Source organism: Aptenodytes patagonicus, chromosome 6 (genome assembly GCF_965638725.1).
Source record: "Aptenodytes patagonicus chromosome 6, bAptPat1.pri.cur, whole genome shotgun sequence".
In the NCBI taxonomy this organism is placed as follows: Eukaryota; Metazoa; Chordata; class Aves; order Sphenisciformes; family Spheniscidae; genus Aptenodytes; species Aptenodytes patagonicus.
The window spans coordinates 31,581,051-31,597,796 of record NC_134954.1 but is presented as its reverse complement, the minus strand read 5'-3'; the positions used below and the strand labels follow the sequence as shown (position 1 = coordinate 31,597,796).

General features: G+C 37.5%; 1 protein-coding gene across 4 annotated transcripts in view; it reads left to right on the top strand.

The window, feature by feature from the left end:
• The window catches only part of PCNT (pericentrin), a 104,856-nt gene that overhangs the window by 12,657 nt on the left and 75,453 nt on the right, over positions 1–16,746 (top strand). For 2 of the 4 annotated variants that reach the window (XM_076341966.1, XM_076341964.1), the window contains exons 6-18: positions 119–283; positions 1,600–4,074; positions 4,186–4,278; positions 4,493–4,669; positions 5,756–6,011; positions 7,698–7,756; positions 7,933–8,107; positions 9,592–9,728; positions 10,250–10,361; positions 11,999–12,031; positions 13,469–13,733; positions 14,016–14,103; positions 15,341–15,557. In XM_076341966.1, coding sequence (XP_076198081.1) covers positions 119–283; positions 1,600–4,074; positions 4,186–4,278; positions 4,493–4,669; positions 5,756–6,011; positions 7,698–7,756; positions 7,933–8,107; positions 9,592–9,728; positions 10,250–10,361; positions 11,999–12,031; positions 13,469–13,733; positions 14,016–14,103; positions 15,341–15,557 — 4,252 coding nt within the window. The remainder of the gene's footprint in view (positions 1–118; positions 284–1,599; positions 4,075–4,185; positions 4,279–4,492; positions 4,670–5,755; positions 6,012–7,697; positions 7,757–7,932; positions 8,108–9,591; positions 9,729–10,249; positions 10,362–11,998; positions 12,032–13,468; positions 13,734–14,015; positions 14,104–15,340; positions 15,558–16,746) is intronic. The other 2 variants (XM_076341965.1, XM_076341968.1) reach the window with 2 other exon arrangements.

Sequence of the window (16,746 nt, the reverse complement as noted above, 5' to 3'; positions counted from 1 at the left end):
GATGTAGGGTAAATCTGTAGTAAATTAATACAGTATACTTTATGCATACAGTGAGACTTGTGTCTGAGTTATTCTGATATAAACTTTCTTCTGACTGTGAGTATCTTTACGTGTTCAGGTTAATGAGATGCTGAGGAGTAAAAGCTCTGGGAAAAATGAAATATTAGAAGCCCAGCAGCAGATGTCTTTGTTTCAGAAACGTCTCAAAGAGCAAAATGCACATTTGGAGATGCTGCGTCAGAAAGCACATGACCTGGAAGTACAGCTTGAGTCCTCTCAAAAGGTAAAAACTGTTTAAAATGCATTTATAATTATGAGTTCTAGGTAGTTAGGGGGTTTTTTGCGATTGTGCAAGCCAAGGTGGTACTTTCTAGAGGAATAACCTGGAATGAACATTTAATTTGTGCATGAGGTAACATTGATGCTTCAGGACTGAAACTAGTATGGAATTAAAAATCTGTTCTTCTGAAGGTAATGATATTCAGCTAAGGCAAAATAGCTGTTCACAATTTAAGATTTTTTTTTTTTTTTTTTGGTATGAAATAAGGGTTCAGTTCTGGCTCTTTAAAATTTGCTTATTTATTGAAATTACTCCATTGGTTTCTCTTGCAGAAGGGTTGGTCTTTAACTCTGTTACTAAACTGTTTTATAACATTAAGAAGTTTCCATCAGAAGCAGGTCCATCTGGTGTTTGTTGAACTGAGGCATATGAGAACGTAACTGACAGAGGCTTGCAGTGGGGTGAAGGTTGCTGGATATGTTGTGTAAGCATATAACAATACAGTTGTGTGTGAACTTGAAACACCTAGATGACAGTAAAAGTTAACTGTATCTGTAATCATGTTAGTTTCAGATACAAAACAAAGTGAAAAGCTTGTGTGGGAATATTTTGATGTAATCCTTTCAGAAACAAGCACTATGAATAAAGAAACACAGTTAAAGTTAAAAATATGTAACATACTTTATTTCTTTATAATATGTATTTCAAATTTGGTGATAACTCTGATCTACTGTAGTGGCATGGTCATGAAAAAAGTCTTTTTCTTTAGAAACAAATTTATAGGGTTTTTGATTACTAACTTACATTAAAGGAACAGCTTAAAAGGTCTGATTTCCTTTAAGCACGTAACGAGTAATGCCATAGGTAGAAACCTTAAACTTTTAAGTAAGTCAGATGAGTTAAAATTTGACACGGCTGTTCTGTTGGCCTAATTCTGTCTGTGGGAGGTGTTTTCTCTGTGCAAATGGATGTGAGATGGAGAGGTGTCTGTAGCTCTGATATTATTTTTTTTTTAATTATTTTTATTAAAATACCCAAAGTTTGAAACAGCCACTATTTTCTTTCTCTCTGGAGTCAGTGGCATACCATTTGTTATTGCTTGGACTATTTGATATTTGTTACCACATTTGAAGAGTCTTTCAGTAGTACTTTCCACTCTCAAGGATGTGCTTAAAAATCCTGTTGCCTAGGCCAATGACATACCCTGCACTTAACGGTAAATATTATTTGTGAAGATACATTAAAAACATGAGGCTTAAGGAAATTAAAACATGTCATATTTCAATGGCATATTTCATATGTAATATTTTATTTTTAAGAATACCAAAGATAAAGAAAATCTGCTTTCCCAAGTGGAAGAGGATATGAAAGATACAATGCAACAGCTGTACAAAATCATAGGCGAAAAAGAAGAACATATTAAAAGTCTTCAGGATCTACTGACATCAGAAAGATTTAGCTTGTCTATACTACAACATACACTTTCTCTCCGGGACTCAGAAATAACAGAATTAAAAAATGAAATAGCTTTATCCAAAATGAAAGAACAGCAACATATTGAAGAAATGAAAATCAGTCATGAAAAGGATATTTGCAGACAGTTGGAGAACTTGAGGGCTGAGCTGGAGAAGTGTTACAGAAGAGAGATTGCAGAAGCCAAGCAGGTATATGAAGAAGAAATTATTTTAAAATATAAGAATGAACTTGAACAGTTAAAAAAAGAACTCTCTGCTCTGAGTTCTTCAGAACATGTTCAGAATTTGAATGGCATTATAATTGACTTAAATAATAGTCTTCGTGAGTCTGAAGTTAATAAAGGAATTTTGAGAAGGAAACTTGAAAACCAACAGGAAGACTTCCAGAGAGAAAAATCTGAAATTGAGACTAAATACAAGGATTTAATTGATGGCCTTAAGTCTCAACTTTCTGATGCAGAAGAGCAGGTCAAGGAAGCCCAGCGATATAAACAAGAAAAACAGTCCTTGAATGAAGAGATTCAGAAACTGAATTCTTTCATCCGGGAATTAAATGGAAAGCGACTTTATGAGGCTGAAAAAAGTATAGATGTAAGGCAAAAGCATGAAGAGACTTTATCCAACAAAAAGCTAATGAAATTGAGGGAAAAACAGATTTTACGAGAGGTGTCACAGTTGCAGAGAACAGAGCTTGAGGAGATGTGGAATAAACTGCACCAGCTGAAAGGTGACGATGAGCTAGTTCAGGAAGAACTAGAGTTCCAGCATGACTTGGGAGTAGACTCCTCAAGGGATCAATTAGAAGAAATTAAGAATTCAAAGATCACAGAGAATAATGAAAGTACTGAAGGAGATAACCTGTCTGAAGAACACTTGTCAGAACTAGGGCTTTTCAGCGGTGATGAAGGTATATTGGCTAAATATCTCATCTCCACGGAGAGACCAGAAGAGTCATATGCGTCCAGCACTTCTGAAGGTTATGCCATTGAAGAAGGTAGATGCAGTAGGTATGGGTTAGACAGTAGTGTGCTTCTAGAACCCAGCAGAGATTTTATACCTCCTCCATTAAACTTTGGCCTTGATGAGGAAACATGTCCTAGCAGTTTGGCTCAAGAGACTTTTGAACAGACTGAGGTGGGAGCAGAGGCCTTTGTTTCATTTTTGTCAGATAGCTCCCTGCAGCAAAACAAAATAAGTGACCACGATGACGTAAAGGATGATGAGACAACTTGTTTAGTAGAGAGATGTGTGAAGCTAACTGAGCAGCTCCATGAGAAGGAGTCAGCCTTGAAGAAATCTTATCAGGAGACCCAAGAAGCTGTTGGAAAATGGGAAAAAGTAATGGCTGAGGTCTCTCATACGCGTGTGGAACTGGATGAGGAACGTGAAGCACGGATCCGTTGTGAAAAAGAACTTCTTCAAAAAACAGAGAAGGAGAAAGAACTTGAAAACAAAATAATGTTTCTAATAAAGCAGCAGGATGAGGATGGAGGCCAACCTTACTGTGCCTTAGAGCCTTTAACACAAGTGTCAAAATCCTCTACCTGGCAAGAAATGGTAAAAGACCTCCAGGAGGAAAGAGAAATGTTGATGGTGCAGCTGCGAACTCAGGAGCAATTAGTGAAAGACGTTCAAGAGCAGAAAACAGCTTCTGATTCTGTAACAAGTGAAGTACAGTCTCTTTTTGGACGTCAATTAGCTGCTTTGCAAAGTCAAAGGGATCAAATGCAAAGCCAGCTTGATGCTCAGAAGGCTAAAATCCAGATGATAGCAGAGCTGCTTGGTCAGAAAACCATATCTGAAGAGACATTGCTAAAAGAACAGGAGTTGCTCAAAGCTGAAATCAATAATAAAGAACAAAATTTAGCACTCTTATTGAAGGAAAAAACAGCCTTAGGAGAAAGATTATGTGACATGGAGGAGGATCTAATAAAAGCAGAAAAAGCACTAGCAGAGAATGCTAGCATCATTGAGGATCTTGAGAAAAACATACATGAACTTAATGCTGAAGTGAAAAACCTCAAAGAAATACAGGACTGTGAAAGACTGGGATATGAGGACAGATTAAACTTCAGCAACCTAGAAATTAAAAAACTTAATGCTGAAATAAAGGCAAAAAGTACTGAATACAGTGAGAAAAAAAGCCGGTTGACCGAAGAAATCACCCATTTGAAGAAGGTTTGTTTGGAGCTTGAGACTCACTTGCAGGAGTCCTTTCAGTCTGCACAAGCTGCACGGGAGGCACAATCTGAGATGGTGAAACATTACAAAGAGGAAATTGATAAAATGGAGACTCAACGCCTTGCCGAATTAACTAAAGTGAGTTTGATACACAAGAAAGAGGTAGGAAACCCTGATAATGGCAGGAGTCTTGGGATTTCAGAATGCTTAAGGTAGTAATTGCAAATGTTTGTGTATGCCTGTTTTCAGATAGAAGAATTAAATGCTGAAATAAAAGATAAAGTGGAAAACCAGCAGAAGTTGGAAGAAGAAAGGAGGGAACAGATTGTCTTAATAAAAAAGGTAAATGCTGTAAATGGGTTTATTTCAGAAAAAACCCCCTCATTTTGTGGTGTTTGTCATTTAAGCAGTATAAATGTTTTAGAGATGCAAAAATCTATTAATTGTTTTTTCCACGGTGTCTTTGATTTGGGGTCAGGAGGAGGGGAGAATTCTGCCCCAATAATTTATTGGGGGCTAACTAACCATATGTTGAAGAAAGCTCGTTTCTCTGCAGGTACATGAACGAGAGCATGATCGTGAAATCTCTGAACTGATTACTAAACATGAAGAGGAAATGGAGAAGCTCTGTGCTGAACTAAATAAAGAACAGCAGCACCTGTTGGATGAACTTCGACAGCAAATGGCAGCCACACACAAAGCAGAGATTGAGCAAGCTCAGCTCCAATCACAGGTAAAATAAAGAAACACAGTAATTACTGTAGTGGTTACCTGGCTGTTGCAAAGAGAAGGGTCCTTGATTTTTGTGTATACTCTGTGTGCTCTTTTATGTAGTGCTGCAATTGAAGAATTAGGGGTGTTCCCTTGGTGGGTGGTGGTAGATATTTTCTACAAGAGCTCTCCAGGATCCTCACTGCAATTATATGTTAACATTAATTCTGAAGAAAACTGGGTGCTTAAATTGATGGGTTTGAAAAAAAAAAACCAAAAACAAACCCCACAACAAAAAACCCCAAACAACCTAAAAAAACTTTGTCATTTTTCATGTCTTGATACGTTTAACAAAAATTAATAAAATTAATTAAAAATTAATTTAAAAAATTATAAAATATACTGAACCCCTCTCACTTTTTAATTTTCCTACTAATGTAATTAGAAATGCTTTTGTGCTAAACTTAAGTATGTAAACCTGACTTTTTCCTTTAAATATTTACTGGGTTTTTGAACACTTCCACTAAATGCAAAGTAGAAATGGAAAGAATACACCTAGTGTTAGGTCTAATTACAAGGTGTTGGTGTACTGCTTAGTTTCTTCAAGAATTGAAAAGTTTGGTTGTCTATTTTAGCTGTCATTTCTAACTGTTGGATATTCCTCACTTTTTTAATGAGTCATGGTGAATTTTTTATTTCCATTTTCCCAATACCACTTCAGAGTTTTGCTTTTTAACAAATTATAACCAATAGAAAATATAAGGAATCTTTTTAATAGACAGTGAAAGGTTGGGGTGAGCTTGTGTTCTGTTCTGATGATGTTGTGAGGAAGTGGACAGATGCCATGTATTTGGTAGGAGATGAACTTGAGACAGGTAAGGAAAGCCTTTTACTTCGCACTGAAAATGTTATGCAAATCTCATTGTAACACAAGTCAGCTTATTTTCAGGGTTCTGTCCCTGCCATGAAGAAACACTCTCCAAGTACAGAAAGGCAAAACTTAGATGTGTTTAACAGTTGAAAGCAATTGAATCTGAAACTGGTCATGAAAAAAGTGAACACATTTCATTAGAGGGGAGGGAAAAACCCTTTTTCTTCTCCATTACAGACACTGCACAGCCTTGAATTGGAAGCTTTACGCCTAAGCTTAAATAATATGCACACCTCCCAGCTTGAGCTTACGCAGTCTAACTTGAGAAAAGAAAAGGAAACTGCCCTTGTGGAACTACGGGAGATGCTCAATGATAAGCGTGCTCAAGAGGTAGCAATTCTGCAAAGCCGCCATCAGCTGGAGTGGGAGAAGATTAAAGAACAGTGTCTGAAGGAAAAAGATGACCTTAAGTCAAAGTATCAGCAAGAACTAGGTATTAAAATTTGGGAATAATGGACCAGAAATTGAAACCCCATCAGTATTTTTCTTCCTCCACAGGTTCCTGTCTTGGTGTAGAGCTGGCCTTTTGAGTGACAGCTGGTGTTGCCTTGAATAGGGACAGCAGCTAGACTGGCATGTGCAAGAGTGCATGTTGTCGTGGTTTATATCTTGCATATATAATATATATGCAAAAATGAAGTTTTCCAGACCTAAGTTTAATTTTTCTTCAACTATATGGGTGTTCGGCATATTTTGGGTATCCTTTGGGATGTGTTTGATATAAGATTGTATTCTGACATCAATAAGCAGAAAGCTGCGCTTGATAGTTCTGAAGGCCTGCTGATGGTGCTCTTGGCATAGTTTGGGACGCTTGCCTCTTCCCAGATCAGGAGACCATTTCTGACCTGTATGGCAGAGCTTGAGAAATTTCTAGAGAAAGGTGAGGCCTGCAGCAATTCACTGAAGAAGTTTAGGAACCATTCCTTTAGTTGTCCTTCCCTGAGAGGAAGAGAATGTTTTAGGGCTGTGTCTTTTTGACCTGAGAGTAGGAAACCATTTGTTACCACCAGTAATATAGTGAACTGATGGTATGGTGGGATTTGGGAGCAGGAGGAGGTCTGGATGCAGTTCTTAACGCATGTAGACAGCATTGATCTTTTGGCAATATAACTTAATATGAACGTAAGCACTTACGACTGCTTGAATGTAGGGGCTGAGAAGGAGAATCTGGAATCAGGTGATGCAGGAGACCTGGTGGGGAGTTCTGGATACTGTTACCTGAGGGGCTAGAGGAAAGACATTTCTCTTCAGGGTGGTGATGATTGGGCAAGACCCAAGCCACTTGAGTGCTGGGACACTGTCTTGTAACTTAGATGATATTTCTTCCTCTACTGGACCATTAGCTGGGTAGCTGGCACCATCTTAGTCTCTGACTTCTCATTTCCCACTGAAAGACTTGAAATAAAGTTGTAAGCTAAGGCTACAGTACTTTGAAGCTGTGAGAAGGGGACTGATAGGCCTTTACAGAGTTCTGGCAGATCAAGAAAGGTGCTGAACAAGGAGTTGGAATGAATCTGGGGAGGAGCTGGTAGGAAGAAGCCGTTGGTGTCAGTGGTAATTGAGCAGATAATAGCATCTGTCTTGCAGCCTGTTTCCTAGGCATTTTTAGAAGAAATTTGAAAAGAGTTTCCTCCTTGCTGCTGCTGCCTGCTACTCTTTTGCTGTGTCTCTGGAGATAGAGATGATTCAAACACTTAAGTGATATGCAGTGAAATGCTAGCATCTAAAATGACATTGATAGGCATTTGAATTTATATCTTTAGGAATAAAGGTGTGGGGTGGTTTTTTGGTTTTGAGGTGTGGGGTTTTTTTTTTTTTAGTGTCATGCTCTCTGTAGATTTAAGCAGACTTTCCTTTGCTAATTAAGCTGAACTTAACCTTCAGGGTTGTCTTTGCAGTTGTAACTGCTAGATGCTTATTTTCTAAAATGAACGTGAATTACCAGGATAATAGCATAGCAGCAGATTTGGATAGAACCCAGTACCTTACACTGCTGCATGCCTACCTATTTAAGCCCTGAGTTTGATGCTGAAAATGGTAATCTCATCCATATTTCTACTTGTTATTTAATCATAACATTTTATGTAAATTTATTAATAAGTAGTATTTTATTTCACAGTTGATCAGAGGAAGAAAATAGAATTGGAAATGGAAGAGAAACGTATCCAGGCACTAGAGGTACAAATTCTGTTCTTCATACAAGAAAAAGTAAAACTCCTGTCAGTAAACTAGGACTGGTAGAAGTCCCATGTCTACTACACACTTATTGTAGAGGACAAATAAATGGAGGAGAAAAAAAAAGTACTAATTTACTAAATGTGTTTGCTTTAATAATGCATGTCTTGCTCTCTTAGATTCTCAAACGAGACTGGCAGTTGGAGTCTGAGATGCATTTAAAAAGCACGTGTGAAGAGCTGTCTGAAAAACACCAGACTGAAATGGTGGAACTGCAGAAAACTCTGGAAATGGAATTAGAAAAAGTCAAAGCAGAGCTGGGGCTTCTTTCTCTTGAGAACGAACAGTCTAAAAGTAAGTGCCATGGTCTGGGAAGCAGTTGTCTTTATTGAACGATGGAAAAGCTAACTAAGGGTTTTTAGAACCTGTATAAAAAGCAAATACAAGATACATCCATGTGCTCTTACTTAAAAACTGGGTAGATGGCATGAGACTGTCTAGAAAACAGGACATAAATGAAAAATTGTTTAAAGCCTAGTTAGTTGTGATGTGTTTTGACTACCACAAAATGAGATAGACTGTGTTTTCCTTCAGGCGTATTAAAGGGAGGTGCTGTTTTGCTTCCAGATGAAAACCGGCTTTTCGTCTGATTAATATCAATAGAAGCTTCTCCTAATAAAAAAATCAGGTTTGGACTATGAATAGTTAAAGCTTAATGGAACAGTTGCTTTTTTTAAATACTGTTCTGGAAGTGACGTTTTTGAGACTACTGTAATTGGAGTTTTCATTAACTTGAAAAATGAAATCTGGATGAGTACCTAGCCAGGTACATCTATTTATGTCTTTTGCTGAGGTGCAGATAGGACTATGAAAAGTTCGTGTAGGTCTCAAATCTGACACATTTGTCAGTGGTTGACTGGTACAATAGCGTCAGATTTGCTGTCAGTGATGGCATGAAAAAGGAGCCATGAGATGTGGTGTGCCATGAAAGTGAAGAGATAGCTAGTTGGGTTGCCTAGCCTCTGAGGCACTATGCAGGTGAGAGACATGGGAAATAATACTCTCTTCAAAAAAAATGGAAGTGCAGCATTAAGGGTACTGGATGATGCTGGCTGGCAGGCAGCAAGACCAGGTTTGAGAATTCAAGAGTAACCTTTTTGACCTGCCAAGGGTCAGATGCTTTCACAGTGTTTGGCTCGCCTTTGGCTGCTGCGAGGATGTGTTTGTAGCAATGGCTTATTCTTCCCAGCCTGCACTGGCTTTGCTAGATTTCCCTGAACCTGTATCTTTAAAGTCTGTTCTGTGAGGATAAAGTGCATCTCTTGCAGCTCACTGTGGCTGAAATGCGGTCACTTGATCGGAGATTCTTTCTGGGCAGGTCAAGATTTGTTGACCAAACGAGGTAGTAGCAAGTCTACAGGGTTCAGAGTGCTCAGTGCCGAGGCAGAGCGTACTTGGCATGAGCTTTCCTAGTCCTTCCTGTTCATCTCCTCTACTGTGTACTGCTAAGTGTGGTCGTAGGAGAAATTCTGTGTTTGTAGGCCATGAAGAAATACTTGATTCCCTGTCCAAGTATGTGTGCTTCTAGTTCAGGATGCTTGTTCATGTATGCAGAGAGCAGGTTACCTCTTGGCTAACAGTGTGGGATGCAGAGAACTAGGAAGCACTGTGTGGAAATGTTTGACTTTCAAATACTTTACTATTCAAGTATTTTTGTGATTCCCTGTAAGCTAGCATTCTAGTCTAGAGGCATGCATTTCTACTTCAGTTGCACGAAAGTTGTACAGGTTGTTCAGTAACCAGAATGGTGGTATAACAGAACTCATTTTTAATTTTAGTAAAATGTATAGAATTGGAGAAGCAAAACCAGTTAGCCATTACAAAATTACAAGAACAGCTGCAGACTGAACATAACCAACTCCTAGAAGATATGAAGATGAAAAGCCAAGAAAAAGAACAGAATCTTCAGAAGGAGGTGAATAAGACTTCTTTACTCGTTTCAAGTGGTTGATTACTCTCTATAACAAAAACTAGACCATAGATGTATCATTTGGGTGATTTGTTTGTATTTAGGGATTTTACTGAAAAACTAAAATGCCTCTCATGAAGTAGGTAAATACTCTGGGATTTTCTATAGTGGTTCAAAATCTTTTGAATGCAATTGCCTTTGTGCTACTTGGTGCTGTTTCTGTCTCTGTATTCATATGCTTAATTTTCTGGTTCTTGTGTCTCGTTTTTATCTAGCTAATACTTTATTTTTGCCAGTGATGATAAATAAGGCATCATGAACAAATTCCTCTCTCTTAGAGGAGTGGGTCTAATAGTTAAGTGCTACTCAGTATCTCCGATAGCCTGGGTCAGGAACAGAGAGTCTGGTTGTCACTAAGTGTTTCCACCTATTTCTGACAGAACTGTCTGTTGCATATAAAATAAGCAATTAGGACAAAATTGTTTTAAAAAGTTGGGGTTTTTTGTTTTTTAACATGTCTTCCATAGCTGGAGAAACTTCAGGTCATGCATGAAGAACTCAAGACTCGGTCACAAGAAGAAATCAGGCAGCTTTGGTCTCAGCTCGACAGTACCCGAGCAAATCGGCAAGAGCTAAGTGGTATGTTCAAAACTGATGCGTTTCATTTTTTGCCTCTTCTTCATATAGAAGTATGCATTATTGACACAAAATACTTTTAATTGTGTACCAGAAAAACACAGGTAGGTCACAGAAGTGTCAGTGGGTTGTACCCTAGTGACTTGGGTGCATGATATGTTTCTGAAGTGAGAGGTGAGTCAGTGTCAGATGACTAGTTGGTTCTGCAGTGTTAAAAACCATGGTATGGCTGTGGAGAAAAGCTCACTCCTGTTGCTTTCCTTTCCCTTCCCACTCTGTTCCTGCACTGTATAAAAATCTTTAGTGGAAAACAAACATTTTTCATTGCAATGTCAAATTAAGTATAATGTAGTTAAAAAATGGAGAAAATGCTGGTCAATACAGTAACATGCTCCTATTTGTATTCAGTATGGAAGCGGGTATGAATTCACCTGAGAAAACTGTTAATTGTAGGTAGAAAGTAAAGCTCACTGCTTTGTTTATGACTTAGAGTGTTTTATTGTGGCTATTTTCTTTGATTTGGAGATAATTAAGAGATCAGTCTGCTTTAAAAAAAAAAGGCAGAAATATTTTAAAACTGTGTGATTAGGTTATATCTTGAAGTAGAAATGGCTTTTTTTTTTCCACTTTCAGTTTTGAGGTGAGTTAAAATGCTTTTTTATTGACACTCAAAATGGAGATTCACCATCTTCTGAAAGACTTTTAATTCTTAAATATAGAAAAGCCCCAGGATAAAGATATCTCTAGTTTAAAAATAAAATAAAAACATTCAGGTGATACTTCTGAAATCAGAATGAATGATAATGTTGTTTTTCTGTAAGGCTAAAAATAACCTCCTTTTTACATAATAAAAGGAAAATGTGCACAGCAATTAAATGTGAACAGTTTTGGGTTTTTTGTTGGTTTTTTTTTTTATTGGTCTTACATGTATCTGCATTAAACTTATGAAAAAGTTTTAAAGCTTGAGAGAAAATAATGACTGGATGAAATCTGACATCATATGCTTATATATCTTAAGATATCTGACTCAAGATTTAGGTATATTAAACAAAACAGTCAACTTTACAGTATAGTGATCGGAGATGACACACAGTTTTGGTTGAAATGAAGTAGAACATGTCTCAGATGTGTGTGCGCAAACAGATGTAAAATACATGAAAGAAGAAATTTTGGAAAAATAAAAAAGCTAGAGACCATGATGTTAACTTTGACTATGTGTGTGTTCACCTTCTATCGAGACTGTAACACTAGGTGGCGTTCTTTAATTCTGCTGGAGTAGTTGAAGCATACTACACTTGCCTTTTGTTTTAAATGCAGTTTCAGATTTTCTAAATAATATAACTGTAAATAGCTTTTGAAGTATAATAGAGTTTTGTGAGGATGGTTTTTTGTTGGTTTTTTTGGTCATAAATTGAATAAATACTTTTTCTATCTAGTCAGACTATACCTTGACTTTTTCAGATCTCTCTTTTTATTATACAGAATTATAACAGATAGCACTTTATAGTCTTTGCTGGAATTCTTATATTTCCTCTCTGTAGCCCTAATCTTTATTAACCTTTCAAATGTCTTTCCATGTTTCTAATCACTCACAATCCCATTCTTTGGACCCTTTCTGTTTCTTCTTCATCTTGCTTGAGACGGTGAGACTAGAATGCAAGCCCATGGTCCAGGTGAGGATATCTCTTTTAGTGTGTGAGATCTTAAAGGTGTTTTGCTTTATTCTGCTTTTCGTCACTTGAGTGATCATTTGACAATGCATTTGGATTGGTTTGAGGACTCGGGGTGATGGATTCAAAACATAGCAGCTGGATGATGGGATTGCTGCTCTGATGTAAGAGTGACATGCCAGTTCAAAACTGTTAAACACCCTTCTGTGTTTATTTTGTGCCGGCAGACTTTGCTGGTTAGGGAAAACCTACCCATGCCAGACTGGACTTCCCTTGCCTATCCCATTGGTGGTGTTACTAGTCCCTGCTTGTCACTTGATTCCTCTGGTCCCCGTGCTTGGCAACCACTCCCTTTGGAAGCAGGCTTGAGCCATGTACTTACTTCCCTTATTCTTTGTGTTTGCATGTTCATTGTGAGAATTTTTCATGCCAAGTGTGCATTTTCTGGTTTGCTACACAAAAAGACACCATGACAATCAGCTGTGTTACTTCCTGGGTGGCATCCTCTGTTTCCATAAACGTTTCTGAAGTTTTCCTTCTTGCATAACGTAAGCAGATGCTTTTCTCCAAGTTCGTTCTTCTTGAAATGCAGTTCCATCTTCAGTTGATTCTGTGGGGATTCAGCTAATTTAAGTCATCTGAGAAGTTGAGCCATCTGGGAAACTTTTTTAATTCCCTCTCATGATTTTTGTTCTTTTCTCCTACCTTTTCACTTCCTGATATATTACTGCTTCTTTAATACAGAACGCGGGGAAGAAAGCTCTCAAAGAGTTCATGAATACCCATCAATGCTGGCCGTTGCTCTCACTGCCTGAAAGGAGGGTAGCTTGCTGAACCAGCCTTGATCGCTGTTTTCTACTGCATTCTATTTTTTTTGTTGTTGTTGTTGGGTGGTTCTTTTTAATTCAATGAATTTAGCCTCTGCTTGAGCTAATGATGGATAGCCAAACCATCACTGAAAGAATCCAGAATTGATTTTATTTTTGCTTTCTCGTGATATTGTTTTTCTGCATAGTTTGTGCTAAAGTTGTTTTTGTTTGTTGGGTAGTCTTCCCTGGAGCAAATTAAATGTTCTTGACTAAATTATTGCTTCTGGTTGCTACAACAAGCAGGTGTGAAGATTAAGCAGTATTGCAGGACTCTGCATATCACTAGCCCAGACCTGAAGCACAAGGAAACGAGGAGGGTTAACAGTCTGTTGGTAGTTTTGATTCTTGTCATGAGGACGGTTTCTCTGAATGCAGGGTAAATGGAGAACATGGTTTTACTGTCTTCTAAGGAAGGAATGTTCCGTCTTTCAGAAGTTCATTTTCTTATATAGCTTGTGGGATAACATTTTACTGCTATCTCAACAACTAAAATATGGCTGATCTTCACAGAATGACTTAGCCTAAAGATATATACTTCTGAGTACCTGTGTTGGTTTTGCCTCCATTCCAGAGCTAAAAGAGCAGCTCCTGGCTCGTGCATCACGGGTGGAAGAAATAGAGCGTTTAAAACAAGAATTTGAACAGCAGCGTCAGCAAAGAAAAAGTGAGCATGAAACTGAATTGGAACAGCTGAGACTTTATTTTGAAAAGAAGTTAAAAGGTGCGGAAGAAAACTACAGAGAAGAATTGACTTTGCTGCATCAGAGACTGCAAGAACTGAAGGAATATTCACTGTCAGAGTTAGAAGTGAGTCAAGATCAAGAAGGGGACATCAGGTGATCTGTTCTTTTCCTTTCATCTCATGTTATGACAGCATGCTTCCATTTCTTTTTTTTTTTTTAATATACAAGATGATGTTAGCATCTAAGTATATTGGGTTTGGGCATTAGGTGGTCTGCAGTTAGAAAGACAGCGATGGAAGTTATGAGTGCGCAGTCCTGAGCAGTTGTTATAGTTGCTCTGTGCCTACTTTCAGTACCGCATCATAAGTCAGCAAGTTTATTTAACTTATGATTGTAATATGTGTCACAAATTAAACTTTAAAGCCCTCTTCTCAGTTCTTCTGTTGCAGTTTTTGAAGAGACTGTTGAGAAAGAGAGAAGGGATACGCTTGGTCAGCTAAATCAACAGCTGGAACAACATCAGGTAGTATTTTTGATATATTAAAGTTCTACTGTTCTTTACATGACCTGTATGAAAATTGATGTCTGATTCCTAGCTCTTAGCAAAGAGTTAATTTGAGACATTTATTAAGGCTTAATTGTTTTTGACAAGTATATTGTAAATTACCAACTTTAAATAGTTCTCAGACTAGCAGAACAGATGAAACATGGTGTTCTGTAATTTTGTGTCCTCTGTTTGAATTATCCTGTGCCTAGTAAGGAGCTTATCAAAGCTTTTCCACACAAGTGCAGAATTCATGGTGTTTCTCTTCTCTATAGCTTCTGTAGTAATTGTGCCTTTTATGGCTGGCTGTTCTTTTCAAGTGGAGATGCAAGTTTGGTCCTTCTATTTATGCACTTATTTTCATGTACCTTGTTGTAATTTAAGATCTTGACTACTTTACTCAACTTATTTGAAGTTGACTGAGTTTCAAAAAGGAATTTCCTTTTTTGCTTTAGATTTTTATTTTTTAAAATCAATTATAAAATAATTTTTTTTTAGTGAGGGAATGACAAGCAGACAAGACATACACAAGACAGCATGAGCTCAATTTCATTAGTAAATCACACAAAAAACATATGAGTTATAAATGAGAAATGTATACATAATGCCTTTTTTTCTTGCTGCTATTTATTACCTATCTGAGTATAAAACTGCATTCATAGAACATTACTTCTAAGTTCTGTGGTGCGTAGAGGGGGGGTCTCCTCAGTGTTGAGAGTCGATAGTTTCTCCACTCAGATGTGTATGGGACTTCCCCCTCTATTATACTTTCAAACAGCTCCTGAAACTCAGATCTGCCTTGACATGTTTCCAGAGTATATCTACTTTTTTTACTCAAAAGATTCTAATATACAGATTTTTTTGAGTCTATTTTGTTCTTACTCACCCTGTTTCCCTATTCAAAGTACACTAAGACAGCACTTAGGGACATGGTTTAGTGGTGGATTTGGCAGTGTTAGGTTTACAGTTGGACTTGATGATCTTAAAGGTTTTTTCCAACCTAAATGATTCTATGATTCTACTTTGAGGGGCTCTGCTGCTCTAGTAGCAGATGGAGTGGCAGGAACAGAGGAAAACCAGCACGGTTTTTGGAAACCAGATATATATGTGTCAAGCACGTGCATTATAGTGCAATTCATGTAGTGCTCTCATTGAAAGATTCTCAGCATGGTTTCTTCAAAACCGAAGATGTCTTTCTAACCCATTTCTTATGTAGGAAAAACTTGCCTGTTTGCAGGTACAACTTAAAGAACAACACAGGCATGAATTAAATTCCTTAAGGTCTTCCCTTGCACTTCAATATAAGGAGGACCTAACGAAAATGAAGATGGATCTGTCAGACAAATATATAACAGAAATTGAGGAAATGAAAAGAAAGCATTGTTTAGAATTGGAGCAGCTCCGTGCCCGACTTTCAGAAGAACATATTAAAGGTAAGATGAGCTGACAGACTGGGAAGTAAAATGGTAAGCTGCTTGTGTGGCTTATATTTTTCTTCAAATATTTAAAGGCTTATCTGAAGAAGTCTTCAGTTTGCTATTAGTTTACTCCAAACTATAGGGAACACTTAACACGTGTTAATCCCTGTCATCAAGCACTTTGCTTTTTGACTTTTATGGGCATGTTGAGTTGCACTTCCAAAGATGTGGTGACCTGAAGTTGATTATTCTGTAGTAAAACCTACTACAACTGTGGAGCAGTTGCTAAAAGGAGTTGATCAGATTTCCATTCTTGATGCCTAGAAGGGCACTGTCAATTCCTGAATTAATATTTATTTTAAAATTTCTTAGTGTTGTCTGTCAACTATGTTAAACGTCTCTTGTATTTGCATGAAATAGGTCAGTTCTCACTCTGTTCCATAGAGTAGACCCACTTCTGTTCTGTGTTTTTACCTGTGTTCCTTTTGTGGGTTTGATAGTGCGCTGCTCATTTAAGGTTAATATTTCTTTTTCCCGCTGTGTTTGCCAGCTGGTTGGCATACATATTGGGATGAATTTTTTGAACAAAGAGGAAAGTATTTATGGGAGCAGAATTTGTAATAGGTATCCTTTGCTGTAGGGTTCAGGTTAAAGTTCCTCTTACGGCTAAATTTAATGCGATTTCCTGTGTGATCATGGCTTTACGTAATTTCTTAACAGTTGCTGCTTTTCTTGGAATTGTAACTTATAGAAATATACTGCCTTGTACTAGTTCAATATGAAATGCATATATTGTTGAGGTGCAGGTAAGGGATCATGGCAGTTCTTGTATCTGCAGCCTCTTTCTGGGAGCACAGTATGATACACAAACATTTGAACTCATCATTCATAACTTAGTTAGCTGTATAACACACATGGCTATAACTATATTCCACTGTATGTTGGTTAAAAGGATCAGTACAACTTTTTTTCATTTGCAGTTATATTTCTTACCTTCATTTATTTATTTTTAATACTAGACAGTATATCAAAACTGCTTAAATTAGAATGTTTAGAGCTTTGTCCTATCTGCTGTTTGGGGAAATGCCTTATGTAAATAGTATGGGTGAAAGAGGAGATAAAACTTGCCTAAATCTGCCATTACATTGTCCAAAAAGAAAGTCAGCTCCTATGGCTGTTGCTGATAGGAGGGAGGTCCTGCCAC